General features: G+C 37.0%; 2 protein-coding genes across 2 annotated transcripts; one reads left to right on the forward strand and one right to left on the reverse strand.

Annotated features, from left to right (window-relative positions):
* Positions 1-214: 214 nt before the first annotated feature.
* Positions 215-17,654, reverse strand: LOC121234387. Its single transcript, XM_041130317.1, has 9 exons — positions 17,485-17,654; positions 11,819-14,888; positions 11,635-11,715; positions 3,978-4,130; positions 3,622-3,785; positions 3,202-3,349; positions 2,979-3,101; positions 2,786-2,873; positions 215-609 (listed from the first exon to the last, which is right to left on the reverse strand). Exons 2-9 carry the CDS (start codon positions 14,624-14,626, stop codon positions 416-418), a joined length of 3,759 nt encoding a protein of 1,252 aa, XP_040986251.1. The 5' UTR covers positions 14,627-14,888; positions 17,485-17,654; the 3' UTR covers positions 215-415.
* Positions 6,058-7,994, forward strand: LOC121234388. Its single transcript, XM_041130319.1, has 2 exons — positions 6,058-7,408; positions 7,729-7,994. Exons 1-2 carry the CDS (start codon positions 6,352-6,354, stop codon positions 7,761-7,763), a joined length of 1,092 nt encoding a protein of 363 aa, XP_040986253.1. The 5' UTR covers positions 6,058-6,351; the 3' UTR covers positions 7,764-7,994.
* Positions 17,655-18,127: the final 473 nt, after the last annotated feature.

The following is an 18,127-nucleotide window of genomic DNA, read 5'->3' on the forward strand; positions in this document are numbered from 1 at the left end:
TCAGCAAAGCTTGATGTTAGCGTATCATCCTCTCCCAAATATTTATAATCCAGCACATCTTCATGAATCTCCCTGTTAGCTAAATGTCTCTTCCAATCATGAAGTTAGATTTAAGAGATGGAAAACACAACCAACTCACTCAACTCTAAAAAAATTTGCATAGAGCAGCCAAACTTTGGAGAAGGCAATATGTACAAATCCAGAAACATCAAAGGAATGGAACTTTTGTGTTTCTATCATGAAATAACTCAAATCCATTGAACTATGTGAGGAAAAAGAAAATGTTGACAGAGATTTACTTGAGATAAGAGGCTATTCCATTTTGAGGGGAAAAATTATGGGAGCTAATTAATCCTTCAAGGCTGCAACTAATATAGTACATGATGCCAAGGGGACAATCAAATTAAACAATACATTATTTAGATGGCTTATGACCATGTGCTTTGGTTTGGCTAGCTGCAGCAGACATGACACGTAAACAACTCGCAATTTCTGTGAAGGATGGCCTGATTGCTGGATTAGGGGCCCAACACTGCTCCATTAGTCTTCTCCATTCAGGGTCACAATAACTTGGGATGATTGGCCTCAATGTGTTGTTCACGATACCTCCTGTGTGCATAGAGAAGTTATCAAAATTAATTAAGCTTTTAGCATTTGGAATACCTTTTTAGAAGCAGGGAGAAAAAACAGAGGTCAAAGTTATCATAATCAAGGGGAATGATCTATAACAAATGAACAACACTTTTGATGGACGAACCTCATGGCTGATATACCATGATAAATTTAACAAGTTCCTAGAGGTCAAAGTTATCTGCAAGCAATATGAACACATTGCTTTTGTAGTAATCTGCATCTTAAAACCTATTGTTCTCAATACCATACCCTATGTTTTTTTAACCCAGTCCTGTTCTATACTCCCAATCAACAAAATCTTAATAGAATGATGAGGTAAACCCAGGGTCACCATAGCAATTTAGGGAACTGAGAGAGATATAACCCTTTGTACAACCATTTTGACATGCTCCCAGATGAAAGTATATAAATCTTCACTTGTAATGAGACAGCATCTATAACTTATAAAAAAAAAATAAGACAACATCTATAAGCTGTATATAAGTTTACTCCCATTGTTCAACGTGACAGGGTACCAGTGCAGTACCCATTCTGCTTATCACAATAACAAATGAACTACCCCTTAAGCAATGCCACAGTTTGGACACACAGCTGGCTGGTAAATATTGGAGGTTTCCACACCATATAGCTCATATGATGCCAAGCCAAAGTGGCTGTAGATATTCTACACCCTTGCACTTGTACACTTGGTTGATGGAACAATCAATAGACTAAGGATTACGGATACAAAAGGACCTAGCAGAACCATATTTCTGACAGTTGAGCTTAGCCCATTCAAAAAGGCAATGCTGCTGAAGTATGACTCAAGCCTGTACTAGCTTGAGCAGAGATGGTGGCACCATAGTTTTGAATTACGTTCTGTTCTGGCTGGAATGGCTGGAATTTTCAGTTCCAGTGTAGTACCTGGTACACTATACATCCTTATTCTGTTTCGTTCCAAATTCCGGCCCATTCTGGCAGATTTCGGACAACATTCCAGTCCGAAATTTTGTAATTTTCTTGAGTTTGAATGGTATCTTTGTGAATTTCAAATCTAAATGGCATTCATGTAATTTTAAAATCTAATAGTCATTTATATAATTTTGATTTTTTTGTAACTTTAAATGTCCCCCCATTCTCTCTCTTTTTTTTTTTTCATCTCATTATTTTTAATAATTTCTCGGTTCTTTTATTTTCTTTTTGTATGTCTCAACTCAAGTTTGTGATTTTTCTAATATTATCTTTTAACACCATTACCTCTACCTTTTTTATGTTTTCAACGTATATTCATTTTTATAAATCTCCAATTCTTCCATACATACACACACACACACACACACACAAATACATACATGATACACACTTACATATACATGTATTCATTTGATTAATTATCAGTTTATATGTTTAAATATATATATATTGCTAATCCTGAAATGGTACACAGGAACACTACAGTACTGAAATATTCCATTTCAGTGCTTAAACCAGAACGGATTTAAAACATCGAGTGGCACTCCATAAGCTCAAAGAGCAGTTCGTGAGCAAACCCAACCTCAATAGAGTACCCCACAAGGGTACTCGGTTCTAACTTACATTTAAAGAAAAATGAAGTCAAACAACCAACTAGCATGTTTGCTCAAATCCAAAGAGAAGCAACTGCCAATGATTTACTCGTTAGGGTACACACAGGGGTCCCATCCACTGGGGAAGACCTCCGCTCATTCTTAAAGCACAATTTACAACCATTCTTCCAATGTTTTCAATGTAATTATTGACTATCATATTATTGGTGAACACTACTTGCTCAATAGAAAAATGATCCTTAGAAATAGTTAAGCTTTTAATGGTCTTCATAAATCTCTTCCCTCATTTAAGAATCAAAGTAATTTATCAACCCTTACCAAAGTCCAATGACAATTACTCATGTATGTGCCTGCTTATTAATTTACTTAATGACACCTCAAACAGGTCGGTTCATTTACAGATCTAAATCTGACTCATACCAAACCATAAACCAACACTATTCTGTTTGGACAAACTATCATGGAATAGTTAGTGACAATTTATCATTACCCTTTCAGTATGCAAGGTAACATGGCCAAACAGGTACAGGTACAGGCACAGGCAGAACCATGAAGAAGGTACAGAACAGAGAAGTTGAATAATGTACCTATGATTTCACCATAATGCATGTCTGCATATGGCTCCTCCCCAGTGAGAATCTCCCATAAGACAATACCAAAGGAAAACACATCAACCTGTAGCAACAAAATTAATGCACATTGCAGAGGGAAAAAGTGTAAGAGTTAGTGATTAGGGTTGATGTAATACACCAAGTTATGCTGCTTATTGCTGTTGCCTACCTTTTCAGAGACCTTATTGCTGCTGCCATTCAACAGCTCTGGGGCCATCCACGGTAGGGTTCCACGTACACCGCCCGAAACCAGGGTATTTCTCTTGATTTTTGACAGGCCAAAATCACCAACCTGGTAAAGAATATATTTCATAGAAAACTTCGCAGTAGACACAAAATAATCGATGATGGGAAGAACTTTTCCCCCGAATGCACAAAGCCAGAATACCAACCTTGCAAATTGGTCGTAAAGGATCTTTCAAGTTCACAAGCAAGTTGTCACATTTCAAATCAAAATGCACAATATTCTTTGAGTGTAAATATTCCATTCCAAATGCTGCATCCATTGCAATTATCAGTCTCTTGCGGCGATCAAGATGCCTGCAAAGTAAGATGATGTTACAAAGGATGCAGGATTATTAAAGAAGTAACTGCTTCAATTTTAGAACAGCATAGTCAAATAAGGCTTAGATTTTTAATTAAAAAATAACTTGAATCTTTTAGAGTAATGACCATAAGGATTTAACATTCAATTCTGTTTATCCAGTTTAGCTACAATGACATCAAAATAATTTTAATACACAGTTCGCAATAGTGACATGCCTCAGAAAGTACCAAACTCAACTCAAGAACCACATGAGTGTATGCATTACCTATCCTTGCGAACTAAAACATGTCTAAGAGAACCATCCACCATGTACTCCGTCACAGTCGCTAATGTTCCCCCTGGCCCATCTTGCACTACACCATAAAATGCCACCACATTTGGATGGTGAAGCTTGGAGAGAATACCAGCTTCCCGCCAGAACTCTAAAGTCTGAGAACAGCAACAAGCATATGACATCATGAAAGAACGTATAAATGAAAGAGTGCTTATCTTACTCCCATGATTTGTGATTTGCTTTTATGACATATGAAGGGTAGGTAATAATATAGAGAAAATAAATGGCTAACACATCAATAAGATAATATGAACCGGGATTCATTCGGCATGTTGAGGGCTAGTTACCAATCTCTCTTGCTCTGATGATCGACTCGTGAAGCAGCTCTTCTTTATTCTCTTAATGGCAACATCCGTTCCTCTCCATTTTCCATGATACACAGTCCCAAAGGTACCAGAACCCAGTTCCTTCAGCTCTTCAAGATCTTCATTCATTATAATCTAGAATGTGTATCCAGAAGAAAGAATCAAACCATTGCAGGACAGGACAAAAACTATCTCAGACTAACAAAACCGCAATAAGTTCCGTGACCCCAAGATAAATAAAAAAATCTAAACGATTGACGAAGCAAATGTATTAAAGTATGATCAATTAACAACAAACATATCAATAGTTTCAGTGCTATATATTACTTTCAGAGAGCCATTTTCCTATTAAAAAGACTATGTTCAGGAAGTGAGATACATCTCAACTCATCTCAAAACTTCTCATAATTTCCTTCCCAAACATCACTCAAAACACAAAACACTTATTCAATCTCAAATCTTCAACTCTTTCATCTAATCATTACAACTTTCCCAAACTTCCAAACAAAACACAAAAAACAATACAACTTTTTTAAATTTCAACACAAAATAATATTAAAAAATTATTTTCATATAATTTTTTAACTTTATAATATTTTTATTCAACTTTTTCTTTCTCCTTTCCCAAAAATCCAATAAAACATCTTAACTCAAACCAATTTACTACTATTCACAAAATTCTCATCTCATCTCATTACCCAAACATGCCCTCCAGTCTTAATTTTGTCTAAAGAACTTAGTAGCGCAGATTCAGAACCGTAGCCAGAAGAAGCAAAATAATAGAAAAGAAGTAGCTTTCTCAATGATTTAGACTCCTCCACTGAAACCTTAACTTACAGCTCGTTCTCGATGGCTCATTTAGTCATTTAAGTTTCAACCACAACCTATTTATTTTGTCAATTAAATATGATACTGGAGAGGGGAAGACCACCAAAAATAGATTGTTCCTACGGCTTAGAAGTATATACTGCAAAGGATCTTCAAAATTGGGTCTTGCATACACCAATAACCAAGTATCTAAGCAGTTTGGGAGCTGATTCCTCCACAACAAGCAGTACATTTATACTTTCTCGATTCTCCAACACTACTCATGCAAGGTGAAACTCACAAAGTAAGATGTATTATCTCCCTTTCTGTCTCAAACAAATAGTTTCTCTCTCTCTCTCTCTCTCTCTCCTCTTTTAATATCTAGAGAAATTTGTCCCTAAAACCTACTTTGACACCACTATACCTCACCCTTTCTAATACCTAGCTTTTGATGGGACAACCTTTATTTAATGAACTTCAAATTCAAAATAGTCATGGAATGTATAATGAACATATATTATAAGAAAAATCTCATTTCAAGTTGCACATGCTATTATTGATGTATACGCTGGCAGTTATTTGATCTAGAAAGGGCTGGTTTACAAATAAATAATGGAGAATTCAACACACAAAAATCCATAATTAATCCCATCAATGGCTTCTTATCTTTTATACCAAAAGGAAGAGAAGTGTCGACTTTGATGTCCAGAAATGTTTATTCGAAAGATTTGTTTTTTCAAATTTATGAAATACTCTTTTAGTTTGCACAAACAATATAAATTCCCAGTATAAAGTATAATACACAAAAAACTATTTGGTGCCAAAAAGGAGGGAAATGGTGCCAAATCACAAATTATTCAGCTATGAAGCACTGCTATTGAATTATATGCATCCATACACAAGCAAAAATAAACATATAACTTCAATGGATAGACTCACCTGCCATGCCATGATGAGAGAACACCAAATTAAGAGCAAATAAGTTCACTAATTTGACCAAAAAAGAAAAAGAAAAAGAAAAAGAAAAAGTGAAGTAAGGCAGATGGAGACAATTGTCCATGTCTCATTAGAAACCCTAAACTGTATTAAGCACACTACAAACTTTCTGTAGACATCTCAGACTTACTCCCTCTTCATCAAAATTTTTGAATTCCAGGCACCAAACTGATGTACTCGCTTTTGTTTCATTGCATTCATTTGCCATTGTAGAATTATAGAGAGATTTATGTTTAAGGATCTGTTAGCAATATTAGGGGCTAATATCTAGGAGATTTACAGCTAACAGATCAGTTTTTCTTATCCCATGATTTTAGGAGATTTGGTAGTCTGTTACCAAATCTGTAGATATAAGTTTCCTGTTTTATAGCTTTCAGTTTTAGGTAGTTCTGATTTCCTTTCTAGATTAGCTGTAAATATCCCTAAAATAGATGAGCATTATCATCTATAAAAAGAGGGGCCTGTAACCTTATTTTCAAGATAGTGGAATCTTACTCTTTCCTTCCACAAACAAGATGGTATCAGAGCAATCTCTGAACCCTAATTCCCTCATATGACCAAATACGGGAAACGTGATTCAAGAGCTACCGTTTCCCAAATCACCTCCAATCAGGAAGCCATGGCTTCCAACAATGATAGTAACCTCATGCCCATTACAGGACACAAACTGAATGGGAACAACTATCTCCAATGGTCCCATTCCATAATGATGTTCATATGCGGAAAGGGCAAAGATGATTATCTCACCGGAGATGCTGCCAAACCAAACAAGACGGATGAAAAGTTCAAAGTCTGGAATGCCGAGAATAATATGGTCATGTCATGGCTCATTAATTCCATGACAAATGACATTGGAGAAAACTTTCTTCTCTATGGAACAGCAAAGGAGATTTGGGATGCTGCCAAGGAAATATATTCTAACAATGAGAATACATCGGAATTATTCGAGGTGGAAAGTGTTCTTCATGATTTCTGCCAAGGAGAATTAACAGTGACTCAATACTTCAACACTCTCAATCGGTATTGGCAGCAGCTAGACTTATTCGAGGAGCACAATTGGAGCTGTCCGAATGATGGAATCAGGTATAGACAAATAATTGAACGGAAAAGAATATACAAATTTTTGATTGGATTAAATAAGAACCTTGATGAAGTACGAGGAAGAATTTTAGGATCCAAACCACTACCAAATATCCGAGAAGCTTTTTCAGAAGTTCGGAGAGAGGAAAGTCGAAAGAAGATCATGATGGGATCTCAAGATTCTGTGACAAATCCTGAGAGTTCAGCACTTGTGGTGAGAGGGAATCCATCCAACAACAACAACGATCACAGACCAAAGAAAGGGCGACCATGGTGTGATCATTGTCGACGTCCTGGTCACACCAAGGACAACTGCTGGAAGATTCATGGCAAACCAGCAGATTGGAGGCCTTCCCGATTTGCCAATGACAAAGAAGGACGAGGCAACCTTGCTTCCATGGATGAACAACCTCCACCCGAACCAACTCCCTTCAGCAAGGAACAGATAGAGATCTTGCAGAAAATGTTCAGCCAATCCTTGCCTGCACCAACTCCCACTGTAGTTGGTACCAGATCCCTGGCACAAAAAGGTAATTTTTTAAGTGCTCTAAATGCTAACAAGGAGAGACTCAGTCCATGGATTATAGACTCAGGAGCTTCTGATCATATGACTGGAGATGAGAAGCTGTTTTCAACTTACACCCCATGCTATAAAAATTTAACTGTGCGAATAGCTGATGGTTCACTCTCAAAGGTGGCTGGTACAGGCTCGGTTCAAATTTCAGAGAACATCACTCTTGATTCCGTTCTACTTGTACCAAAATTAAATTGCAATTTACTGTCCGTTAGTAAACTCACTCGGGATCTCAACTGTGTTACTAAATTTGGCTCAAATCTGTGTGTATTTCAGGTCTTGGACTCGGGGAAGACGATTGGCAGTGCTAAGATGTGTTCGGGGCTCTATCTTCTAGAGGTTAATGATCCTCCTCAAGGAGCAATTCATCAATCAGATTGTTCAGTGTCCAGTAGTCCTGTTTCTTTGTCTGTGAGTCAGTCTAATAATGATAGTGCAATTATGTTATGGCACTATAGGTTAGGTCATCCAAATTTCTTGTATCTTGAGAAGTTGTTTCCTTCATTATTCCATGGTAAAAATCCAAATGAATTTCAATGTGAGATCTGTCAATTCTCTAAACATATTCGCAATTCTTATCCTAACAGATCCTACAAAGCATCTCAACCTTTTTCCATGATTCATAGTGATATATGGGGCCCTTCTAGGATAAAAAATGTTACTGGTTCTCGCTGGTTCATTTCATTTATTGATGATCACACTAGACTCACATGGGTTTTCCTCATGAAAGAAAAATCTGAGGCAAACCAGATCTTCAAAACCTTCAATACCATGATCCAAACACAATTCCAAGCAAAAATTCAAATTCTGAAAACTGACAATGCCAAAGAGTATTTCAATTCCAGCCTTAATGATTATCTCATGAGTCATGGTATTGTTCACCAAAGTTCCTGTGTTAACACTCCTCAGCAAAATGGTATTGCCGAAAGAAAAAACCGGCATCTTCTTGATGTGGCTCGGTCTCTTATGTTCTCTACCTATGTACCAAAATATTTCTGGGGTGAAGCCATCCTTACTGCTGCATACCTCATAAATAGGATGCCATCTCGGATTCTTAACTTCCAGACTCCCTGTCAAATTCTCCTTCAGTCCTTTCCCACTACTCGTCTCATCTCCACCATCCCATTCAAAGTTTTCGGGTGTTCAGCTTTTGTCCATGTCCATCAACAACACCGGGACAAACTTGATCCTAGAGCTCATAAATGTATTTTCCTTGGGTACTCTCCAACTCAAAAAGGATATAAATGCTACTCACCGGTCACTAAACAATTCTATCACTCCATGGATGTCACCTTCTTTGAGCAACAACCTTATTTCCCCAAATCTGATATTCAGGGGGAGACTAATTTTATCCTTGAATATCAGCTTTGGGATATTGAAGAATCACCTCATGTCTCTCATAATTCTGACCAAACTTGCCCATCACTAAATCATGAATCACTTCCTCCTCAAAATCTCTCCCTTGAGTCTTCTTACTTCCTAGAACCTCCTACTCAAGATCAAGCCAACAATCCACCTCAAAATCTGGACACACCTCAAAATCTGGACACTATTCAATCAACAAAGAGTGATGAATTGATTACCTACTCAAGGAGGAGAAAGAACCAAAAGGAGATGGAACAACAAGCATCTCTTGAGCAAACCCAAGAGTCTGACTCAAGTCCTAGACCAAGTGAAGATCCACCAGGTAACACTAATCCTGAAACTAATGATGACAATGGCCTTCCTATTGCTGTGAGAAAATGGGTAAGATCATGCACAAAACATCCGATATACACATTTGTGTCATATGAAGGATTGTCACCGAAGTTCAAAGCTTTTGTTGCCAACCTCGACAACATCCAAGTTCCTAATAATATACAAGAAGCTCTCGGCTCACCAGAATGGAAATCAGCAGTGTATGAAGAAATTCATGCACTAGAGAAAAATGGAACTTGGGAAATCTCTGACTTACCAACCGGGAAACGCCCAGTAGGCTGCAAATGGATCTTCACAGTAAAATATAATGAAGATGGGAGTGTTAATCGGTTCAAGGCACGGCTGGTTGCAAAGGGATTCACCCAATCATATGGAATCGATTATGAGGAGACATTTGCTCCTGTAGCCAAGTTAAACACAGTTCGGGTTTTATTATCCTTGGCTGCAAACCTTGACTGGCCTCTCCACCAACTAGATGTCAAGAATGCCTTTCTAAATGGGGACCTAACTGAAGAAGTGTACATGGAAATTCCACCCGGATTTGAGACACAAACTACATGCAACAAGGTTTGTAAACTTAGGAGATCTCTATATGGGCTCAAGCAATCTCCAAGAGCTTGGTTTGAAAGATTCACAAAGGTAGTGAAGAAGCATGGCTACTCTCAATGTCAGACGGACCATACACTATTTGTTAAACACTCTTCTGCAGGAAAACTTGCTGTCCTCATAGTGTATGTGGATGACATAATCCTAACAGGAGACTATGAAGAGGAAATCTGCACCATCAAAAGTTTACTAGCTGCAGAATTTGAAATCAAGGACCTTGGGAATCTTAAATATTTCCTAGGTATGGAGATTGCAAGGTCAAGAAAGGGAATCTCTGTCTCACAGAGAAAATATATCCTAGATCTCTTAAAAGAGACTGGAATGCTCGGGTGTAAGCCGGTAGATACTCCTATGGATCCAACTATCAAACTAGGAGCTAAGGAAAATTGTGCACCCGTGGACAAAGGAAGATACCAAAGATTAGTAGGTAAACTAATATACCTATCTCACACACGACCAGACATTGGATTTGCTGTTAGCATGGTAAGTCAGTTCATGAACAATCCAAATGAAGAACACATGGAAGCTGTGTATAGAATCCTGAGATACCTGAAACTAACACCAGGTAGAGGATTATTTTTTGAGAAGAACCAAAGAAGAGATATTGAAGTGTTCAGCGATGCAGATTGGGCAGGATCAGTACAAGACCGAAGATCAACTTCAGGATATTGCACTTTTGTGTGGGGAAATTTGGTCACTTGGAGAAGTAAGAAGCAGTCAGTGGTGTCAAGAAGCAGTGCAGAAGCTGAATTCCGGGCAATGGCACACGGTATTTGTGAGGGAATTTGGTTAAAAAGGGTGCTAAAGGAATTAAAAATTTCAGATGAAGAACCTATGAAAATGTTCTGTGATAATCAATCAGCAATCAGCATTGCCAAAAATCCAGTTCATCATGATAGAACAAAACATGTGGAAATTGATCGACATTTTATAAAGGAGAAGATAGAGGAAGGAATAATCAAGATGTTGTACGTGCCTACATGTCTTCAGACAGCAGACATCCTTACCAAGGCTCTATCGAGAAAGGTGTTTGATGATCTGAGTTCCAAGCTGGGGTTAATTAATATTTACCGCCCAGCTTGAGGGGGAGTGTAGAATTATAGAGAGATTTATGTTTAAGGATCTGTTAGCAATATTAGGGGCTAATATCTAGGAGATTTACAGCTAACAGATCAGTTTTTCTTATCCCATGATTTTAGGAGATTTGGTAGTCTGTTACCAAATCTGTAGATATAAGTTTCCTGTTTTATAGCTTTCAGTTTTAGGTAGTTCTGATTTCCTTTCTAGATTAGCTGTAAATATCCCTAAAATAGATGAGCATTATCATCTATAAAAAGAGGGGCCTGTAACCTTATTTTCAAGATAGTGGAATCTTACTCTTTCCTTCCACAAACAAGAGCCATGAAGATATAAACAAATAAATAAGGTGTACAAATCTACTGCCCTTGTCCCAATATAAGCATCTTGGTTCTATATGGCACTATTACTAAAAAGTAGAAAGTTAATTGACTTCCTAAAATGCCCTTCACTATATTAGATGTGGGCAAGATTTTTAATGAAAATTCTGTTTGATTGGTTTTTTGAAAGGATGAAGGTATCTCAGAAAATGTCAAAATACATGTTTCTACTCTTGGAAAAAAGACTTTTTCTATAAATAAATGGAAATTTCTTTTAAAATGTTCTAAAAATGAAAACAAAAGCATTCGAGTTGACATGGAGGGATTGCTGTTTAAATTTTCCATGATTAACAATACTGGATTTACAACAGAAGCTCCGTTTTATAACAGAATCAAGGAATGACTATGATATCAATTGAGCTGCTTATATCATGAAGGCATTGCAGGACCTCTGTACTTGTAATAAGATGCATGTGGATACCTGCAAAGTACTGATATCAATATCTTCCAGGGAAGGATTTAGAGGAGGTAGACCAATATTTCTGGATTCAAGCTTCCCCTCCTACATCAAAGTGATAAGAAGTTACAAAAGAAAATTCTTTTAGAAGTGTTTCTCAAATCAAATAACCATTCAAAAGAAAACCTATAACCATTCAAGAGAATACCTCATACTCTGACTCTGGCATTCTTAGATTTTCCATCATCCTATCAAAATGCATACTTCCAGTGCCCTTCACTTGGGAATGACCATAATTTGAATGCAGAACTTCACTGTCTCCAAGCATTCCAGGTTCTTTCTGATTATCTTCATCAAAATTGAGTTGGGAATCCACATGGCTATGAGGAACTCCATCCGTTGTTGAAGGCTTAAGAGGATCTGACACATGATCTCCTTCTTCAACTTTTCTGATCGCAGGTGAAAAACCAAAATGATCCTGGTCAATAAGAGATACGTCTTTTTGAACAAGCCCTTCTTGTGCCAATTTCTGGAAATATGACCAATGCTTAGGTTCATGATTCTCCAAGTTTATGCTCAAGCCAGCTCCATCGTTATGCAGTGGACTAACGCCAGAGGAGTCTTCAGAAAGTACTGCTCTTGAGAACATATCAGAAATAAAATTACGAGAGAATCTGTCCTCAATATCAATAAGGATGTCTCCCTGTACAGGTTTGGATTCACCTCCTGAAGGAATGTCTTGAGAAACATCTTCATTTGTGCTTCCCATCCAATAGAAAGGCTGTGCATGTCCCTTTGTGTCGTCCGGTAGATCAGATGTTATATTCTTATGGTGCTTAAAGGGAGCTACCTGACTCAAAGCAGGAAGTTCTGATCCAGCTTCTCCTGGTTCCTCAGCCAGGGGTTTCTCATCCCGATCCTTACTGCAGTTTGTCACATGGTCAGACTTAAGAACAGTATTCTCATTTACAGCATCTTCATTATTCACGTGGTTTACAAATTCATGGTTCAAATCACAATCTTCATCCTGTGAAAGCTTTGAGTTCATCTGAAAAATTGCATCAGTGAACTCTTTGTACTTTTGAATTGGAGCAAGTCCATCATCAATGGTACGAGTATCTGTAAACAACGGCTTTGCTGTTGAGGTGGACTGTTCAGTCTGGGGAGGCAGATCACTGTCATGCAATTTGTCAATGCATTCTGTAATTGAATCCTGCTCAGCGATATTAGAACGTGAGTGAGGTATGAGAAACTGAGAACCATGTGAATCATCCGACTTTGACAATCGATTCAGCAACTCTGCCTGCTCCCTGGGAATTCTTTCCGAATAGTAGAATCTCTGAGGATGTACTTGTGTTTCAAGGTAACTCAAATCAATCGCACTGGACTCAGACTCGGCATAACCAGGAGCAAATGCAATACCAGACATGGAATAATGGTCATCATCGCTAGATTTAGGAACTTGCACAGGATTTCCAGCATCAACAGATGAAGAGGTTTTTTCAGCTTCCTTGTGCTGCACCTCAGTTCTTGAAGCCAATAACGGTATATCTCCTTCAGGTGCAGTAATCAAGACCCCCACTTCTTCAACAGGAAGATTATCTATCAAGTTAACATCATGTGACGGTAAATGAACATTGTAATCTTTCTCCGAGGAGAAGACTTTTTTTATGGCACTCTTTTGCTGAATGGACCCATCACGTTTTGGTCTCAGCTGCTTTCCAGATATCTCCAAATTCTGTACCTGTAAGCCGGTAAATGGTTGCCCTTCAGTCAAGCCTCCCTGTTGAATCATAAGCCCATGAGAAGGAGCTGATGTAGTAATTCCCCCAAAAGGGGAGTGATGAGAAGCCTGGTCATGGTGCAAAGGATACTGCTGAGACTCTCCATAATACGTCATCTGCCCTTGGTAAAACTGTTGATGGGGTTCATAAATATCTGAGGAACTTGGTAGAATTGCTTGTGAAGACTGAACAGTCGATGATGAGACAATGGTGCCAGTCAATGGGAGAGTGATGACCCCTATTGAGTCTACAACAGGCCTACTTTCTCTCTCAACATCGTGTCCATCTAGCACATCTAAAATATTTGCTGAAGAGCTCACCAGGCCATGCAGGGTTGAGTTTTTTCTTGATCCAATGTCCATGCCATTGACAGCAACCACATACTGAACCTCAGAATCGCCATCCACATTGACCAGACCCAACTGAACATCATCCAAATCACTCATGGAGAACAGAAACATCCTAAGCTTCTGTGATCCTTCCCCATCCTCTAGTTCATTACACTCCTCCATCATATTCTGCAGATCCTCATCACATGAAACAGAAACCAAGGCATCAAGATCCTCTCCAGGAAGCTGATACTTAATAACATGAACTTGGCTATAAATCGATAACATTTTCTGCATCAGCTCTTGCCAAGAAATTTCCTTCCTTATGGAGATAATGCGTGTTTCACCTCCAACATACCTCAGCTTTCCATCACCTGGCCGAGGTAGGATTTTTCCACCAAAGCTGCAGAGAACCTTCATTTTTATCAAGGAGTTATCGGAGGCTCCAGAAGAGGTATAGCCACGAACAACTCCTCTACTACTGTCATAACCTGACAAAGTTTGTGGCACTGATTGAAGTGAACCATAGTTACTTCTATCTTCATGTAAAGAAGAGTTATTTCTCACAAACTCTTTTTCTTTTGGCCCTTTTTCAACTGTGGTCAGCATTGAAATATCTGATCCACTTTCAGAGCCTGTATGACTGATGCCTAAAATGCCTTTTATTTCCGTATAACCAGTTGCATAATTAGGATCATTATTTGGAAGCAAAGGCTTCCTTAGATTCACCCGATCAAGCATGAATTCAAGAGCAAACTCCTCACCTGTCTGTATGGAGTAATTAACTGGTTTAAATTTAGATACATTAAGGTCAGGAGGTCTAATATTAGCATGCATCCCATTCAGAGGGTCCTGCATAAATGACTCAGAGGCAGGCTGGGATTCCTCATTTCGAGGATCCATGTAATAGTAAGGAAACTGCTTCTGTATACTTTATTGTTCCATCAAACCATTGTCTGCTTTTCACCCCATTTAACAGAAACTTCACTATGATTCCCCAAGTGAACAACACAGTACATGCATGTACAAACAACGCATCTAAAACATACCAAATTACAGCCTTGCTGTAAGATTAAAGCCTGATAGAGATACCCAGAGGTTTCAGCAATCTTAAAACAGGTGAAAGCAACCTCCAATAATTTGAGAATCTTCAAGACATAGTACACTGCACGCAAGAAAATGCAGGAACAAAATTTGAGTAGCAATCCAAAAGTACAAAAATTTATAAGAACCTGAAAGTAAATCTATGCCAAGCCTAAGAGAAATGCTAGAATGAAAACTACAAAGAAAAGTTAAATTCAATGAAAACTATAAAGAAAAAAAAATGAAAACTATAAAGTAAAGTTAAATTCAATGAAAACTATGAAGAAAAGTTAAATTCAATAAAAATAAGAAATGAAGGTACAACTCCATACAGCCATTTTATATCAAAAAAAATAATATTAGCAGGGGACATTTAACCTTCTTGAAAAGGATAAAACAACTTCCTTTAATGGTCACATTTATCCAAGTTCCCGTAAATTAATAACTTTTGTTAGACATTTCAGGCTGAGCAATTAGTGCTTTTATTTTCCTCTTTGGTCTGATCAATTTCAAAAAATGAAGGGCCAATCAAAAGCAAAAGGAACCTGCCAAGGGAAACTAGTCGAGATACAGTCAGTGGTGGAGCCACTCTATGCTCAGTGGGTGCTAGAGCTTTGAGAAATTTGTTAGTTATATATAATTTGTTAAAAGATTTGTTTTTTTTTTTTTTTTAAATTATTTCACCCACTAGAAAAATTATAGGGTCACTTTTGAGAATATTTTTTAATTGCACCAAGAAAGATTGTGAGGTTAATATTATGTGGATCCGCTTGTGATTTAGAGACAATAGACGATAAAGGAGTTTATTTTGCCTTCTAAAAACAATACAAAACAGTCTATCAAAGAAAACAACTTAACATAAGGGAAAATTCTAAAAACTGAAAAAAGTAAAGACAAAAAACAAGAGTGCCCATCCATCTAGGCTTCACATGATTCTAATCCAAGCCTATAAAAAGTGCAAAAATGTGTTTAAAAGAATAAGAAGCAAATCATTTTTTTTATAAGTAATAAGAAGCAAAGCATTGATGACTTCAATCATGCATTATGTTTATATTGATAAAGGCGAAGCATCACTCATTGCAAGAGTCAATTTCTTTGATTATCTTTTGGTCATTCTCAATATTACATAGTATTGTTTTTTCCATTTTTTCGTATGTACTCATTTAATCTCATAGAGAACAATCATAATGATTTTTTTATTAAACAGTAAATTTTTCTACAAAAAAAAGTATAATATTGATTTTTTTAACTATTTTAGTTAATTTTTTTTTTTATATAAGTAAAAAGAAATTTATTAATCCACATAATTAGGCATAGCCCAAGTACATAGAGAGTATACAAGAGAAAACACCTAATTAGTTGGATTTTTGCAACCACTGAGGCAAAATCTTGTGTACACTATGGACTATAAGTGGATTGATAGTTTTCTATGGATTACATATTACCCAATATTCGATTGATCATTCTAAGGTTATTGAAAAAACAGATTGTGAGTCACTTCCTTTCTGTCCAAGTTACTTTTGTTTGTCGACGTTTCTTCTCTATATGTCTAACTCACTCTCTTTTTTACTTTCTGAGTTTCGGGAATGTTCGCTATCAGATATCAAAACCACTATCAGATTTTTCATTATCTCCCACAAGAAAAGCATAGAAATTAATGCAACAGCAAGGTTGGTTAATCATATTTGTATTAGATTCTTAGAAATAAAGCATTTTGAGGCAGTGCTTGTATCTGATCATCAAATAAGTTTACCAATGCTAAACTAAATGATGGTATGGTCCATGTAATTGTTTACCTTTTCTGGTCTCTGTTCTTTTCTCTCTTTTGTCGGAACATATTATTGAGCAACAAAGGTCTGCAGATGATGTGGTTCTTCTACACTATAACTATCTTTTTGAAGAAGTGGCACAATTAATTTAATGTAACTTAACTTTTATACAGGCCTAATCTTAGTAATTTTCCTTGCTGAAACCCAGCACGGACCAATCACTTCAAAGGATTTAATACAAAAATGCATACTAAATCTGTTAGCCCAAAGTTTCTCTATTTCTGCTTTTGTGCCACACTTATAGATTATCTTATTTCTTGTTTTTCTTTGGGTCTTGACTTTACCAATATTTGACGCATGACGTGCCAGAGCCAGTGAATTGGCTAGTGCAATGGAACTTGACGAGTGAAATGAAAAGCTACAACAGCAGCCAGAAAATGATATAACTGAATTTTAGCTGTGTAGAACTGAAGCGGTTCAAACAATTAGGAGCGTATGTAATTACCTTTGGATGGGCTTCATCAGTAGACATATGGGAAATCTAACCTTTATGATAACTTACACAAGTAGAAACAGCTCGTCCCAAATTCTCCTTGGGATAAAACAAGTTTTGAAGACCCATTCGCAAGGAAATTGAATTTCAGGAAATAAAAATTGCCAAATCTCGTTTGTGTTATTTGATCAATTTATTTTAGCATTTCCTCTTATTCCCAAAATCACATTATCAACAACGACCATATACATCTCAGCAAACCATCAAACAAAAACACCTCTAACATGCATACATATCACATGCCCCCTAACTTGGTAAGAAAGAAATCAGTCACAGATCAAAATCCGTCAAACATAAATCATATCCACAAACTTATTTAGATTGAAATTAAAAGAAAATAATAAGAATCTAAATACCTGTTAAAAGAGAGCAATGCTTTTTAACTAGTTCTCAGTTCTGGTTATAGTTCAAGAGGGATTGAATGAACAGGCCATTAGTGTACATGAACAAGAGTCTCCGTCAAAGCTCAAAGAACCCATATCTTTAAACTTTCCCTCACTTTCCATATCTAACCTGAAAATGTTTTCTTTGAACGTTTTTCTTCTTTTATATACGCCAAAACGGTCCTTCGAAGGTATTAAAACGACGACTCAGAAGCCTTGCACAATATTCTCATGCTGAGAGTCAAGCAAGCAGGCGACAGACAGGGTTCCTACTTTGCCCTTCGTAGGTATTCTTTCTACTGAAATGCCATTGGAAATACTATTTGACTTAAATTCTTTTTTTATTACGCGTCAAAAGTTCAAGGATAATGCTACGTGACCGACATTTCTAATTGAATTTGCACTTTTTTTTTTTTTTTTTTTTTTTTTTTTTTTACTTCAACCATTTTTATATTTTTATAATTTTTATATTTGAAAGAATATAGATAAAATGAAGCAGTCAAATAGTGGAAACTTCAAATATGAGCGACAATATTTCTAAAGCTTTCTTCATATTTGAAGATGCACTGATCATCTTCAAAAGTAATATTTTATTCAAAAATATCATAACCAACTG

This window comes from Juglans microcarpa x Juglans regia, chromosome 6D (assembly GCF_004785595.1).
Source record: "Juglans microcarpa x Juglans regia isolate MS1-56 chromosome 6D, Jm3101_v1.0, whole genome shotgun sequence".
Lineage (NCBI taxonomy): Eukaryota > Viridiplantae > Streptophyta > Magnoliopsida > Fagales > Juglandaceae > Juglans > Juglans microcarpa x Juglans regia.

Excerpts from the sequence above, each read along its gene's own strand:
- LOC121234387 (XM_041130317.1), bottom strand. The coding sequence starts at position 14,626 with ATGGATCCTCGAAATGAGGAATCCCAGCCTGCCTCTGAGTCATTTATG. Across the intron at positions 3,786-3,977 it reads CATCAGAGCAAGAGAGATTG|ACTTTAGAGTTCTGGCGGGA; the intron begins GTAACTAGCCCT and ends TGCTGTTCTCAG. Across the intron at positions 610-2,785 it reads GCATTATGGTGAAATCATAG|GAGGTATCGTGAACAACACA; the intron begins GTACATTATTCA and ends CTATGCACACAG.
- LOC121234388 (XM_041130319.1), top strand. The coding sequence starts at position 6,352 with ATGACCAAATACGGGAAACGTGATTCAAGAGCTACCGTTTCCCAAATC. Across the intron at positions 7,409-7,728 it reads CAGATCCCTGGCACAAAAAG|GTCTTGGACTCGGGGAAGAC; the intron begins GTAATTTTTTAA and ends TGTGTATTTCAG.